Source organism: Narcine bancroftii, chromosome 13, assembly GCF_036971445.1.
Source record: "Narcine bancroftii isolate sNarBan1 chromosome 13, sNarBan1.hap1, whole genome shotgun sequence".
Classification (NCBI taxonomy): Eukaryota; Metazoa; Chordata; class Chondrichthyes; order Torpediniformes; family Narcinidae; genus Narcine; species Narcine bancroftii.
In genome coordinates, this window is record NC_091481.1 from 8,373,827 (window position 1) to 8,387,214 (window position 13,388).

General features: G+C 45.2%; 1 protein-coding gene across 5 annotated transcripts in view; it reads right to left on the bottom strand.

The window, feature by feature from the left end:
* podxl (podocalyxin-like) overlaps positions 1-13,388 on the bottom strand; it is a 230,836-nt gene that overhangs the window by 80,028 nt on the left and 137,420 nt on the right. For 2 of the 5 annotated variants that reach the window (XM_069910126.1, XM_069910125.1), the window contains exon 1: positions 8,766-8,996. The exons of the other annotated variants lie outside the window; for them this stretch is intronic. In XM_069910126.1, the coding sequence (XP_069766227.1) occupies positions 8,766-8,796 (31 nt within the window). In that variant the 5' untranslated portion in view covers positions 8,797-8,996. Of the gene's footprint in view, positions 1-8,765; positions 8,997-13,388 lie in introns of those variants that run through there. 5 annotated transcript variants of the gene reach the window in all.

Sequence of the window (13,388 nt, forward strand, 5' to 3'; positions counted from 1 at the left end):
GGACAGATCTGACCTTTGAATAGTCTGGGATAGGAAGCGTCTGGAAACTGGATATTCTGGAGTGAGCCACATCCAATATTGGCAAGGTTGGTATGGTGTATTTGAATGGGGAGTAAACATGCACAAAACGTAAAACGTAGGCTGTAAAAGCATGCAAAGTAAAATATCCCAACAACTAAATTCCTCACAGTCAGAAAAAGGAGAATTAATAATGGAGAACTCAAACAACCAGAGGAATCAAGCAAAGAGTTTAATTCTGTCTTCTGGGAAGAGCAGACAAGTAACTTTCCAGGTATGCTAGGAAGCCAAGACTCCCTTGAAAAGAAGGAATGAACGGAAATTAATATTTGTACAACAAAGTGAAGGAGAATAAGACTGACAGGGGAAGGGCATATGAAATTTTGATCCTTGTATGTAAGGTCACGTGCTCTGGGGAAAAAGGCCATAATCTGAGGGAGCATTGGAAAAAAAAATGACCATGCTGTCCAAAGAACACCAAAGATGGCAGCACATGCCGATCAGCTGGAGAAAAAGCTGACAGGATGTTTGCCTTCATTCTTTGGAAGTGGAATCTCATGTGGATAGAGTGGTAAAGAAGGGTGGCCTTTTTGAATCAAAGCATAGAATATAGGAGTTGGGAAGTGATGTTAAGACTATTCAAGGCATGGGTAAGGCCAAATTTGGTGCATTTCTGGTCTCCAAATTATAGGAAGGGCATCAATAAGGTAGAGAGGGTGTAGAGAAGATTTACTAAAATGTTGCCTGGATTGCACTATCTGGAATACAAAGAGAGATTGATTAGACTGGGTCTTTATTCATTGGAGTGTAGAAGGTTGAGGGGGATTTGATAGAGGTGTATAAAATTATGAAGGGGATAGATAGAGTAGATGTGAATAGGCACTTCCCCTTGAGGGTAAGTGAGTTTGTAATGAGGGGTCATGAGTTAAGGGTTAGGGTCAAAAGTTTAGAAGTAACATGAGAGGAAGCTTCTTCACTCAAAGAGTGGTGGCTGAGTGGGATGACCTTCCAGAAGAGGTGGTGTTGCAGCAAGGTCAATTTAAGAAAAAGATGGGTAGGTTCATGGATGTGAGGTGGATTGGAGGGTTATGGGCAGGGTTCAGGTAAATGGGACTAGAGGAGATCACTTAAATTGGTACGGACTAGAGGGGCTGAGATGGCCTGTTTCTGTACTGTAATTGTTATATGGTTTTTATCCAGGGCAGAAGAACATGCAGCAGGTGGCGAAGTGTGTGGGGTTCTGGTAGGATGTGCCCAATTGCAATTCTCTTGACAGGTGATGAGTCAATATCATTTTTGTCCAGCCTCAGTTACATATTATATCCATGATCCCTTGCATTTTTTTGACATTATGTAGCCTCAGTTATTTTAAGACTCTCAACAAATGGAAGGCCTTTCTCATGCTCTTCTCTAATGGTTCTACTACTATTTCCCAATTTGAGGATTTGGGAAATGAAATGTTAACAATCCAACAGCACCCATTCAACTCTACATCTCAACACTATTTTTTTTAAATACTACAGTACTGCATGGAGTCAAAACTCAGAAATCTGGAGGAACTCAGCCAGTCTCACAGTGTCCATAGGATGTAAAGATATAGTACTGACATTTTAGGCCCAAGGCCTTCCTCAAAGTATAAATACGAAAGTCTGCAGACGCTGTGATTTTGTAGCATCGCTGCGAGACTGGCTGAGTTTCTCCAGTATTTCTGCGTCTGCAGATTTTCGAGTTTCACTCCATCCTGCACTGGGTGACTGACACACTGCCAGAAGTACGAGTAGCCAGTTATACATTAAATCCGGACCCCATTTACCCTTACTGCTGAATGTTAAAGTTGCCAGGACACTACTCAACAAATACGAGGGATGCCCCTGCTATATTGACCAGGATTCATCTCTCCATCTAATACAACTTGGTCTGGAAGTTGTGGAATCATGTTGAGCTTACATTGACTGCTTTATTGCAATGGTGTTCATTTAATATGACCCACCTTGGAAAGGCTCAGGTTTAGGCGAAGACTTTTCAAATGTACATATTCTTTGATTATAAGGCTCTTGGCAGATACTGGCCACCTATCTTTGCCAGGCAGCACCAGAAGTGTCCTATCTGACACATTCTGAAAAATATTCTGGTTGGAGTTGGTTCAGGTTGAGTGATGGATGGTGTCCCAATTCAGTGCTCTGACTGGACCAGTTTGGCTTGATAGCCATGTCGAGCCCATATTTCAATGCATGCCAATGAGGGGTTTAAAGAGAGTAAACGCAAGCAGGCTTTTTCCACTGAGGTCAAGTGAGACAAGAAGTAAAGGACATATAGTAAGGTGAGATGAGGGGAATATCATACAGAGTGGTGAGATTGTGGAATGAGCTGCCATCTGAGGTAGAAAGTGAGCTCGATTTTGACATTTAAGAAAAATTTGGATAGGTACATGGATGGTCCAGTAGCAGCTCAGTGGGACTTGGCAGAATGAGAGCTTGGTAAAGATTAGATGGGCTGAAGGGGCTATTTCTATGCTGCAGTTGTGATGTCCATGAGGGAGGGAATAGGTAAAGCTGCCTGGGCTTGCAGCATATTCTTGGAATTCACTTGATAATTTTGACCCATGAGAAATTTTATTTACAAACCCGATAGAAGCCAATTCCAGCCATACAACCCAAATTAACGTACAACCCTGTACATTTTGGAGGGTGGGAAGAAACCAGAGCACCTGGTGAAAATCCATGCAGACACAGGGGGAAATGTACAAACTCCTTACAGACAGTGCAGGGCTTGAACCAGGGTCACTGGCACTGTAACAGCATTGCACCAACCATGCTACCCTAAATATAGCAGGCATTTCCCTGGGACATTTCAGACAATGAGGTGAAGCTTGGTCTGCTGCAGGTGACAGAGGGTGAAACTTGGTAACTAACTACAGGAAGGGTTGAAGGCTTGGGTTGAGTTTCCCAGGGGCATGTTAAAGTCAATCTTGGTGCCGTGGTCAAGTGGGCACATCTACCCAGGGATGGGGGAGCATTTTCTGGCCTTCTTATTGGTGCATGGTCAAGTAAAGGAGATGTTTTGCCAAAGTTTGGGGTGATCTTTCTCAGATGTGGTCATCAGTTCAACTTTGTGTGCGTTTAGGTCGGGTCAGGTATGAAAAGGAATTCTAAATACTTTGTTCAAGTACACACAGTGCAATATTAATTCTATATCTCAGCAGATTTGCGCACCTCATTGGCTTGATGGACTGATTCTGAAGCACGGCTGTATTTTTTTGTAGTCCACTAAAACTCCCGATATCCAGCACCTTTGGGTAGATGCCAGATAGGTGGATTTACTGGTTGCATGGATTGGCAAACTGACTGCTAGGTGACACCAGTTTTAAACTTTTGTGTTTTAAAAAAAAACTATTTATTTTCTGTGATTTTATTGCCAGCAACTTGAGGCTGCTGGTTGCTTGAATCCAAAATACTGCAAACCAAAAGATTTACTGCTTGTCATATTGTACCAGTTAAGACACAAGCTGTGATCTTCTCACTCACAATAGGGGAGATTCAAAGGGTTTTGCCATTTACAACTTGCCATTCAAATCTTATCCTGTGGCGATCAAAGAGTTGAATGAATGTGGGCTAATTCAGATCTACAAGTAATGATCAGGCCCTTCCGATTAGTCTAGTAGTTCTCAACCTTTTTCCACCCACATACCACTTAAAGTAATCCCTGTGCCACAGGTGCTCTGTGATTAGTAAGGGACTGCTTCAGGTGGTATGTGAGAGGGAAGGAAAAAGTTTGAAAACCACTGTTTTAATCATCTCTAATTGACTCGTTATGAGTACAATTTCATAACTCCAAGGAAAATGGGCCAATGACAATTTTTCTCAAGCAAAATATTTCAGTAACAATTGGGTCTAGAGCAGTGATTCTCAACCTTCCCTTCCCACTCACATACCACCTTAAGCAATTCCTTACTAATCACAGCGCTCCGATGGCATAGGGATTCCTTAAAGTGGCATGATGTGAGTGGGAAGGGAGGGTTGAGAACCTTCAGTCATGTAGTTGGGAGACAGGATGCAGTGGTTAAACAAGCCTTTTGTCTCCCTGAGCCTCTGTCAGCCATCCCTCCCTTATCCATCGATTAGCTTCTGCCTGTGGGACTGTTCTTCACCATCCCCCCCCACCATTTTGTTCAGGTGTCCACCTACATTTTGCTCATACCTTGACAAGGCCTCAAACTCAAAATGTTGGTTCAATACCTTTATCTTTGCTATATAAAGTACGCTGTTTGACTTGTTGAATTTCTCCAGTATTATTTTTTCCATTTCACTCACATACCCCTTTTATGAGATCTCACTTAATTGGCGTATGAATAACCCTTGTTTAAAACTAGGTCAGGTCGTTCATACTGAAGCTGGGTCAATGCAACCTTTGACATAAATGACCCAGCATCCCGGAGCAAAAGGAGGCGGGACCTGCAGCATTTCAGCGTCAGTGTCCTGTGTGATGTATAACATGTGTGCCGGGCAGTGACCTCATTGCTGCCATTTTAAGTTTGAATCTCCCACTGGATCATCGCACACATTCAATGTCATCAACGCGCCACAGCCTTCAACTGTCCTGTACCTGGGAAGACGGGTTAGCCTTTTAGACAGGAGCCGATGCAAAACACATCAGCTCTGATCCTATTTTGGTGGGTAATACACGGGATGAAAATAATCCCCCCCATCCCACCTTCATTGTGTTCACACAGGTAAGTGAAATGGTTAAAAGGCAGTTAATTTCCATCTTTTAATGGCTGTGTAAAAAGGGGTAACAATGTCTGCAGACTGAGTTTTACTTCAGCTATCAGATGCCCATTTAGATGAATCTCATTTGATTCACTTTCCCACAAGCCTTCCCTCCCAGATTCTGCCATTTATCTGCACACCATGGGCAGTTTATAGTGGCATACTGACCCACACGTCTTTGGGATGCATGAGAAAACCAGAGGATCTGGGGGGGGGGGGGGGGGGGAATACCAGTGAGAATGTACACTCTACTGACAAAGCTCTGGAGGGCGAGATCAGGAGGAAGGAGACCAGTGGAATGGTGCAGAGCCGAGATAAACGGGAGCTGCTTGCTTACACATGCCATTCAGCATAATAGAATGAATTGAGTTTTGTTCGAGGGCTGGGATCGAGCGGATCAGGCAGACCAGAGTGTGGTGATCTTTTTCACATATTCCAGATGTAGTTCCTTGAAGACCATCCCCACCAGAAACAACAAATTCTCTCAAGAATTATTTGTAATCAATTAAAATCCAATGCGTCAGGCCAATTAACCTTGTCTTGATCCCGGGCTGCAGACCCCATCAGAAAAATAACCTCAGATGCAAAAGCTCATTTGAGAGGAGGCAAAATTATTTTAGATTCTCATCCACTGCAAAGACTGCTCAGTCCCATTTGTAACACACAGGTGCATAATAGTTAAGATTACTTGAACAATAAACAGAGACCTGAATCAATGAAATGGCAAAAAACATCAAAGTAAAATAGCACCACCAACATTTGTTCACAGGGTCGGACATCACCTCACAAATAAGCATTCTATAACCATCCTGAATTGCCTCCTGATTAAGGAAGTAGGTAGGAGTCAACGACATTACCAGTTAAAAATTCCACAAGAATGCCTCAGGAATTTAAATTCAAATAATTAAATGAATTTGATGTGTAATGTATCAGGAAAGGGAACCAGGTTTTAAATAATCCTCTCTGGGTAACTAATGATTTTTAAAGACAGAAACTCACCACTCTTCCTCGATCTGATTTATATGCGAATGCTATTACGGAATGGGTTAATTAAAATTATGACAAAAATACATCTTTAAAAGGTTTAGATCGTTGGGTTTTAGTTTAGATACACATCCAAAAGACATCTCATTTGAAATGCAAGAGCTCTGCCTAAGCAGAGACTCCAGTTCTACAGTGATTGTAAAGAGTGCATATGAAGACTTCACAAGCAGGTGTTAATTGGACTGATGTGGAATCGAAAAGGAACAGATACCCAGGCTCAGAAACTGATTAATCTTTTGCCAGTGATCAAAGTGTGGTTGAAGTTTGCTGTTCTAAGAGGGGTCACATAGTTTTGCAGAGAGAGAAAAAAAGACATACTATTCTCTTTGGGGAGGGGGTGGGGATGGGGAAGAGAGAATTTCAGTTTACAGTAGGAGTTGGTGTTGGAAATTGCAAGTATTGCAGACCTGCTCGAAGACCCCATTTGAAGGCAGGGTTTGAGTTCAGAGTTCAGCCTATTCTAATCCTTTGTAGTCAATTGCAAGAGGATGTAGCTGGTTAATGCATTTCTTGTGAAATAGGGGAAAAAGGAGAACTCTGTGGCAACCTGGAGGAAGAGGTTATCTTTTGGGAAAACCCATGAGGGAGCAAGTTTCTTCGGCCATTCACTGAAGCAACTGGATTGAAGGAGATCAGTTTGTGCGTGTCCAACAAACAATGAATATCTCTCTCTGACTTTCCTTTGCAGTAACAGAACCCTTGTGAAGATCATAAATGTTAAATTCTGTCCATAGTATGAAAATTGCCTGATACCAGTGAACTTGGAAGTGAAAAGTGAATGACTGGACAGTGAAACAGAGAACTTTCCTGAACACACACACATTACATAAACATGTGCTTAAAATGAGAAGGGGTTAAATTAATAGTAATAAGTTAAAGACTGATCTTATTATGTTTGAAGAGAATTAAAAACATTTTTATTCAAGTAACGATCGTCTTGGTAAAGTTATCTTGCTGCTAGATTTTGGGGTCCTCTGGGCTCGAAAGAGCGCAAACCATTTGCAATGAGTCGAAAATGACCCACATCCTTTATTGGGGAGAGTTTAGGCAAATGGATGCCTCCATTATTACCTCCCGCAAATAAATGTTGAAGCTGCTTCAATTGATTAAAGCTTTTTTTTAAATAAAACGTTGAGGGAAGTTGGTTGACTTGGGAGTGGAAACCACCCATCTTCAGTTATGGACTGAAGTGTCATTATGTTAAAGGGAAGGAATGCTCTGTGCAGATGGCATCAACCAGCCAGACATGGGTCCTGAACGCCCAGCATTCAGAGAACTCACGACATCAGAGAGACTGGGAGACCACTTCACTGAGCACCTCGGCTCTGTCCACCACAAAAGCATGGATCTCCCAGCGGCCGTCCATTTCAATTTCCTGTCCCATTCCCTTGCCATGGTCTTGTGCACCACCACAAATGGGAGGGACAACACTTCATCTTCCATCCAGGCACAAGTGGAAGGCACTAATACTGACTTGTCCAATTTCTGTTAAACCCCCCCCCCCCCCCATTACTTCTTTCCCGTCGCTTTTCCCTCAGCCCTCTCTTCCCTTGCCCCCTTTCACAGAAGAGGGGGGAAAAAAAAATCAATTCTCACCTTTCTTCTAATCATATCCAACTCACACCTTTTGTTGGCCTGGACTTCTCCTCCTCTCACTCTTCCCCCTTAAATCTCTAGCCTTTCATTTAAATGCCTGCCTGGTGGTGTTTTTTTGTTGCTAATTCCTTGCTCATATCTTTACTTCCTATGGAGGTGAGTTCCCCCAGCATTTCTGGGCGTTTTAACTACGACCTCAGCGTCTGCAGATTACACTGCAGTGAAGGGTGGTCTCGGAGATCATGTCAATGGCATTAATGGGGGGGGGCTGTTACACTGCAGTGAAGGGTGGTCTCGGAGATCATGTGAATGGCATTAATGGAGGGGGGCTGTTACACTGCAGTGAAGGGTGGTCTCGGAGATCATGTGAATGGCATTAATGGAGGGGGGGCTGTTACACTGCAGTGAAGGGTGGTCTCGGAGATCATGTGAATGGCATTAATAGAGGGGGGGCTGTTACACTGCAGTGAAGGGTGGTCTCGGAGATCATGTGAATGGCATTAATGGAGGGGGGCTGTTACACTGCAGTGAAGGGTGGTCTCGGAGATCATGTGAATGGCATTAATGGAGGGGGGCTGTTACACTGCAGTGAAGGGTGGTCTCGGAGATCATGTGAATGGCATTAATAGAGGGGGGGCTGTTACACTGCAGTGAAGGGTGGTCTCGGAGATCATGTGAATGGCATTAATGGAGGGGGGCTGTTACACTGCAGTGAAGGGTGGTCTCGGAGATCATGTGAATGGCATTAATAGAGGGGGGGCTGTTACACTGCAGTGAAGGGTGGTCTCGGAGATCATGTGAATGGCATTAATGGAGGGGGGCTGTTACACTGCAGTGAAGGGTGGTCTCGGAGATCATGTGAATGGCATTAATGGAGGGGGGCTGTTACACTGCAGTGAAGGGTGGTCTCGGAGATCATGTGAATGGCATTAATAGAGGGGGGGCTGTTACACTGCAGTGAAGGGTGGTCTCGGAGATCATGTGAATGGCATTAATGGAGGGGGGGCTGTTACACTGCAGTGAAGGGTGGTCTCGGAGATCATGTCAATGGCATTAAGGTAGGGGGGGGGAGGGGAAGGCAAACCACGTGGAAATATTCCCCGAAGCCTGTGAAGCGGCAGCAGGACAGTCCCCAGAAGCAAGTTTTCCACCTGCACCTCTCCAACCACAGCCCAACACATTCAACCCGGGACAGCACGGTGTTCAGCACCCCACCGCAGTGTCCCCCCACCCCACCCCACCCCTTCTGGGGCAAGGCTACAAGTTGCCGGCCTCCGGGACACAGTCTTTGGGATCAGGTCCCCACGATTCCCAGTGGCTGCTTGAAAAGCGGGCACTCACCCAGAACGCCGAGGCGGAGCAGGGACCTCATCTCCGCGGGGCTGGGACACGTTGCTGGGGGAGTTGGCTCAACTTTGGGGCCAAGTTGCAAATCTCTGCCACTGTCCCACTCGAACGCGAACCTTCACTTGGGAAGTGGGAGAAATGCGCTCTCTCTCCAACTCGTCCTGCTGGCTCTTGCTCCCCAATTCTCCTGCCGCCCCCCCCACCCCGGGCGAGTTGATGCTCGAAGCTCACCCGCTGAAATGACAATAGCCTCAGTCCTGGCGAAACACAAAGACATCCCCGTCGACCCTCCCTCTTAAAGGGACACGCACCGCCAGCCACTGCCCCTTCGGTTCACCTTTCGCCTGTGTGCTTCAAACAGGAATGCCGGGAGCAATTTCTTCCTTAGTAAGAAATAGGAGCAGAGCGCGGCCATTCGGCCCGTCAAGCCTGCTCGCCATTCAATGAGATCATGGCTGATCTGATGATGGGCTCAGCTCCACCCACCATAATTTCCAAAATCTCTCCAATTTAGACTTAAGTGTGTTTGCTGAGGTCGCCGCCACTGTTTCCATGAGCAAAAATTCATCGCCCTCTGGGAGAAGCAGTTCCTCTTCATCTCTGTCCTAAATCCACTACCCTGACTCCCCTAGTTCTCGCCTCAACTACCATGGAAAACAACTTGCCTCCATCTATCTTGTCCATTCCTTTCAAGATTTTATACATTTCTATAAGATCCCCTCTCATCCTTCTGAACTCTACAGTCCCAGACGATTCAATCTCTCCTGGTAGGCTAACCCCCCTCTTTTTTGGAATCAATCTAGTGAACTTTCTCTGTACCGCCTCCAAGGCCAGTACATCCTTCCTCAAGCAAGGAGACCAGAGTTGCCCACAGAACTCCATGTGCAGACGCACCACATCCTGTCGAGCTGCGGCATAACTTCCTTGCTCCAAAACTCAATCCCTCTCGCAAAAACAATTCAATTCAGTTCAACAGTGCACTGTTAGACAGAACCAGACACCCACAAGGTAAAGACTGTACAACAGGCTTTAATCCACAAAGACTTCCATCGAGCCAGGCTGGCTGTTGCTGCAGTCACTCTGAGTGAGACTTCGGAGGCCCGCGCAGGCTTATGTCCCGGAGGGTGATTGACATCCGACCGGGTGGGACTTGATCCATTCAGGTTGACTGAATGACAGCTGGCCAGGTGTGGTCCTGTCTCTCTTACACTCCTGCAGGTACAGAGGTTGCCCCCTGCAGTAGGCGGGCAGTGTACCACCATAAACACTGATACCTGAGGAGGTTCCAATAGCTCAGTGGTTCGAGCACTGGTCTGTAAACTAGGGGTTGTGAATTCATTCCTCGCTGGAGTCTCATTTCTGCAGGGGGTGCTTGACAAAGTCATGACTCACTGACTTCCTTATGGTAAACAAGTTAAAGAATTTCACGCATGTTACATTCGAAATATAAGTATTACATGACAATAATGGAACCTTGACCTCTTGCTGTCGGTGAGGGCAGGCAAGTTCCTGCCATTTCCAACAGGTTAACATCACCGAACTGCAGATTAGGAGCTGGTGTGTGAGGAAGAGATGGAGTTGATGTATGCGTGACCCGAGCACAGGTTCAGGGTGGCCACATTGGGAATGCGTTCACAAAAAGATGCTGTCTTATTAAGTGAAGCAGACCAGACCAAAAATCTTGATGAACCTCACTGATGAAATAAATACATGTCATGAGATGGACAGATGGGAACCTTCTCTCCTTTTGAGCCCCACCTTCAGTTAGAGTATTTGCCCACGGCATGGGGCGGGGAATTTCAGGGGCTCTGGTCTCTTGTGGCTGCTATCAATGAAGGAAGTTGCTTGGTATGTGAAGAACAGGGAAGGATTCTTGTCTTTTTATCCCTTCCCTCACATTCCACAGTGAGAGTGCACAGACATGATGTAAACTATTTATCTAAGGTTCTGGCGTAATCCACTGCAGACTTCATTCAACTCCCCATAGTTCCTCTCGACACTTAAGCCACTAATGTGTAAATAACTATTATATGTAAATTATAAATGATAAATATGGTTCTGTATAATTATTTTGCAGCTATCCCATTCACAGCCCTCTGTGGAAGTGGTAATAATGCTTACCTCTGATTACCTTGTAAGGAGGTGAACATTTGGTGGAACATTGTCATTTGCTTACAGCTTCATTTCAAAAGGTTTCCTTCAAAACTGCATTCAGCATTAAGAAGTATATTACAGTCTTGTACTTGTGAGGAAATTTACTCTGAGTAAGAAGGACAAGGTTGATCAGGCAGCTGCTTTACACTTTGCTTGATGATGTTTGCCTTTAAGGTAATAAGACGTGCCTTTTTGCCAGAGCATTTCCCTTGCTGTCGTGTCTGTCCATGGTCTCACGCACTGCCAGACCGAGACCACCCGCAAATTGAAGGAACAGCACCTCATCTTCCATCTGGGTACTCTCCAACTGGTTGGTATTAATGTCAACTTCTCGGGAGAAGTTTCCTTTCACAGAGCCAAAATTAATTCTTACCTTTCCTCATCTCCAATGAACACCTTTTGTTGGTCTGGACTCCTCCCCCTGCCAGTCTTCAGTCTTTATTCTGACATCTTCCTGTTCTTTGCTTATACCTTGAAGAGGGGCTCAGGCCCGAAACGTCTGTAATATAGCTTCACCTCCTGTGGACGCTGCAAGACCGGCTGAGTTCCTCCAGCAATTCTGTGTTTTTTACTACCTGTACAATCATAGCATTTGCAGACTTCCATGTGTACTCCTGCCCGGACAAAGAGCATGCGCTGGGTGGTGTGGATCCTTGACGATTGCTGCTACTCTCTGACGGCAGTGTTCCCTGTAGATATTCTCGAGGGTGGGGAGGGTTTTGCCTGTGATGTCCTGATTTTCAGACAGTGAAATAAAATTTAAAATTTTTAAATTTAGACATACAGCACGGTAACAGGTACTAGCCCATGCCACCCAATTAACCTACAACCCCCCCGTACGTTTTGAAGGGTGGGAGGAAACCTGAGCATTCAGAGGAAACCCACACAGACACGGCGAGAACGTTCAAACTCCTTATAGATAGTGCCGGATTTGAACCCGGTCACTGGAACTGAAACAGCGTGGCACTAACTGCTAAGCTAACCTTGCTATTATTATAACGCTGTACACATATGTAGTATAAATATGTGTAGCCACAGCCTTCTACAGTTCTATTGCCTAATGTTCTGTTGTCTAGCGTTCTCCTGAGCCAATGCCTAGTTTTAGTGCCAGGCAATGATCCGTAATATTGGCATTTAAGGTACACTTTTTTCATGGCCCAGCTCTAGTTAGTGACGAAGAAGACGGAAAGACAGCAACGGGCAGGTCAGGGAGCTTCTGTGAAAAGAGAAGTTGTCTTTTTGCTAGAATCAGAGATTTCGCAGGACAGTATATGAGCTGGGAGGGTAACTGGTGGAGGGAAGAAGATCTGAGGTCTGTGATGGTGCGCAAGGCAGGGGGAGGATGATGGTGGGAAGCAAAGAAACAAAAGAGGTGTTGAGAGCAATGTCTTGGCCAATGCAATCCAATCTGACTTGTATTTTGTTGGCTTATTCCTTGAAGAAGGGCTCAGGCCCAAAATGTCAATAATAGATCTCTATCTCCTATGTGCCCTGTGAGCCCAGTCGTGTACCCCCAACATTTCTGTGTTTTGACTTCAATCACAGCGTCTTCAAACTTCTGTGATTTGCTTTTTATTTTATTGCCTCAGTCTTCACCCAAGAACAACAGCTTGCATTTATAAAGCACCTTTGGTGTCAATAGTCATCCCAGGGTGGATCACAGAAACCTGAGCAAGCAGAATTTGATCTCGGAAGGAGGTCTCAGATAGCCAGAAGCTTGCTCAAGGAAGCAAGGTTACAAGAGGGCCATGACCAGCGCCTGCTCTCCGAGACCGACGGCGTCTGACCTGAGGATGTCCGCAGCCACCTTCTTCGGGGGGAATGAGCGAGGAGTTGTGAAATGCCACATTGTGCTTTGCCTTTGCATCAGCCTTCCATGCCTGTACTGGGATTAGTGAGTGTCATTTATGCTGTCTAACCTTGTCAGTTCATGGGTTGAGTTCTTGCAAACACTCAATTAAAACTGATGCACGCATTGTGACATAGCCACGCGTGAGCTACCTTCACTGGATTTGTTTGGAACTGCTGCTAAATGACAAAGTAAAGTCTGTGCAATGCTTATATTCGGGTCAGTTCTCAGCAGAAGATATAATGATTTGATCTTCATAAGATGCTTCATATCCCCTCAAAACACTACATAGATAATGAAGCACTCTTTGCTTGAATATAAGTGGCTCCACAGCCAATTTGTGTGTAATTTGATGAGTCAATAGGGCTGAGTTTTCGTGCTTATTTTTGGATTACAACAGAGGAGTATTTTGATGATATACAGTGCATTAAAAAATAAATGGCGGCACTTCCAGACCTGCTGCAGCGGCAGCATTTCCACTGGTGTGGACCTGGGGAGAGTGAAGAGCGGAGACACAGCGCTGCTCCGTGGGGTCAAGACGCCCAGTCTGACTGCCATTGGCTCTGTACAGGCTTTAAACAGTCCGTTAAAGGTTAAAATCCTGGGACTGCGGG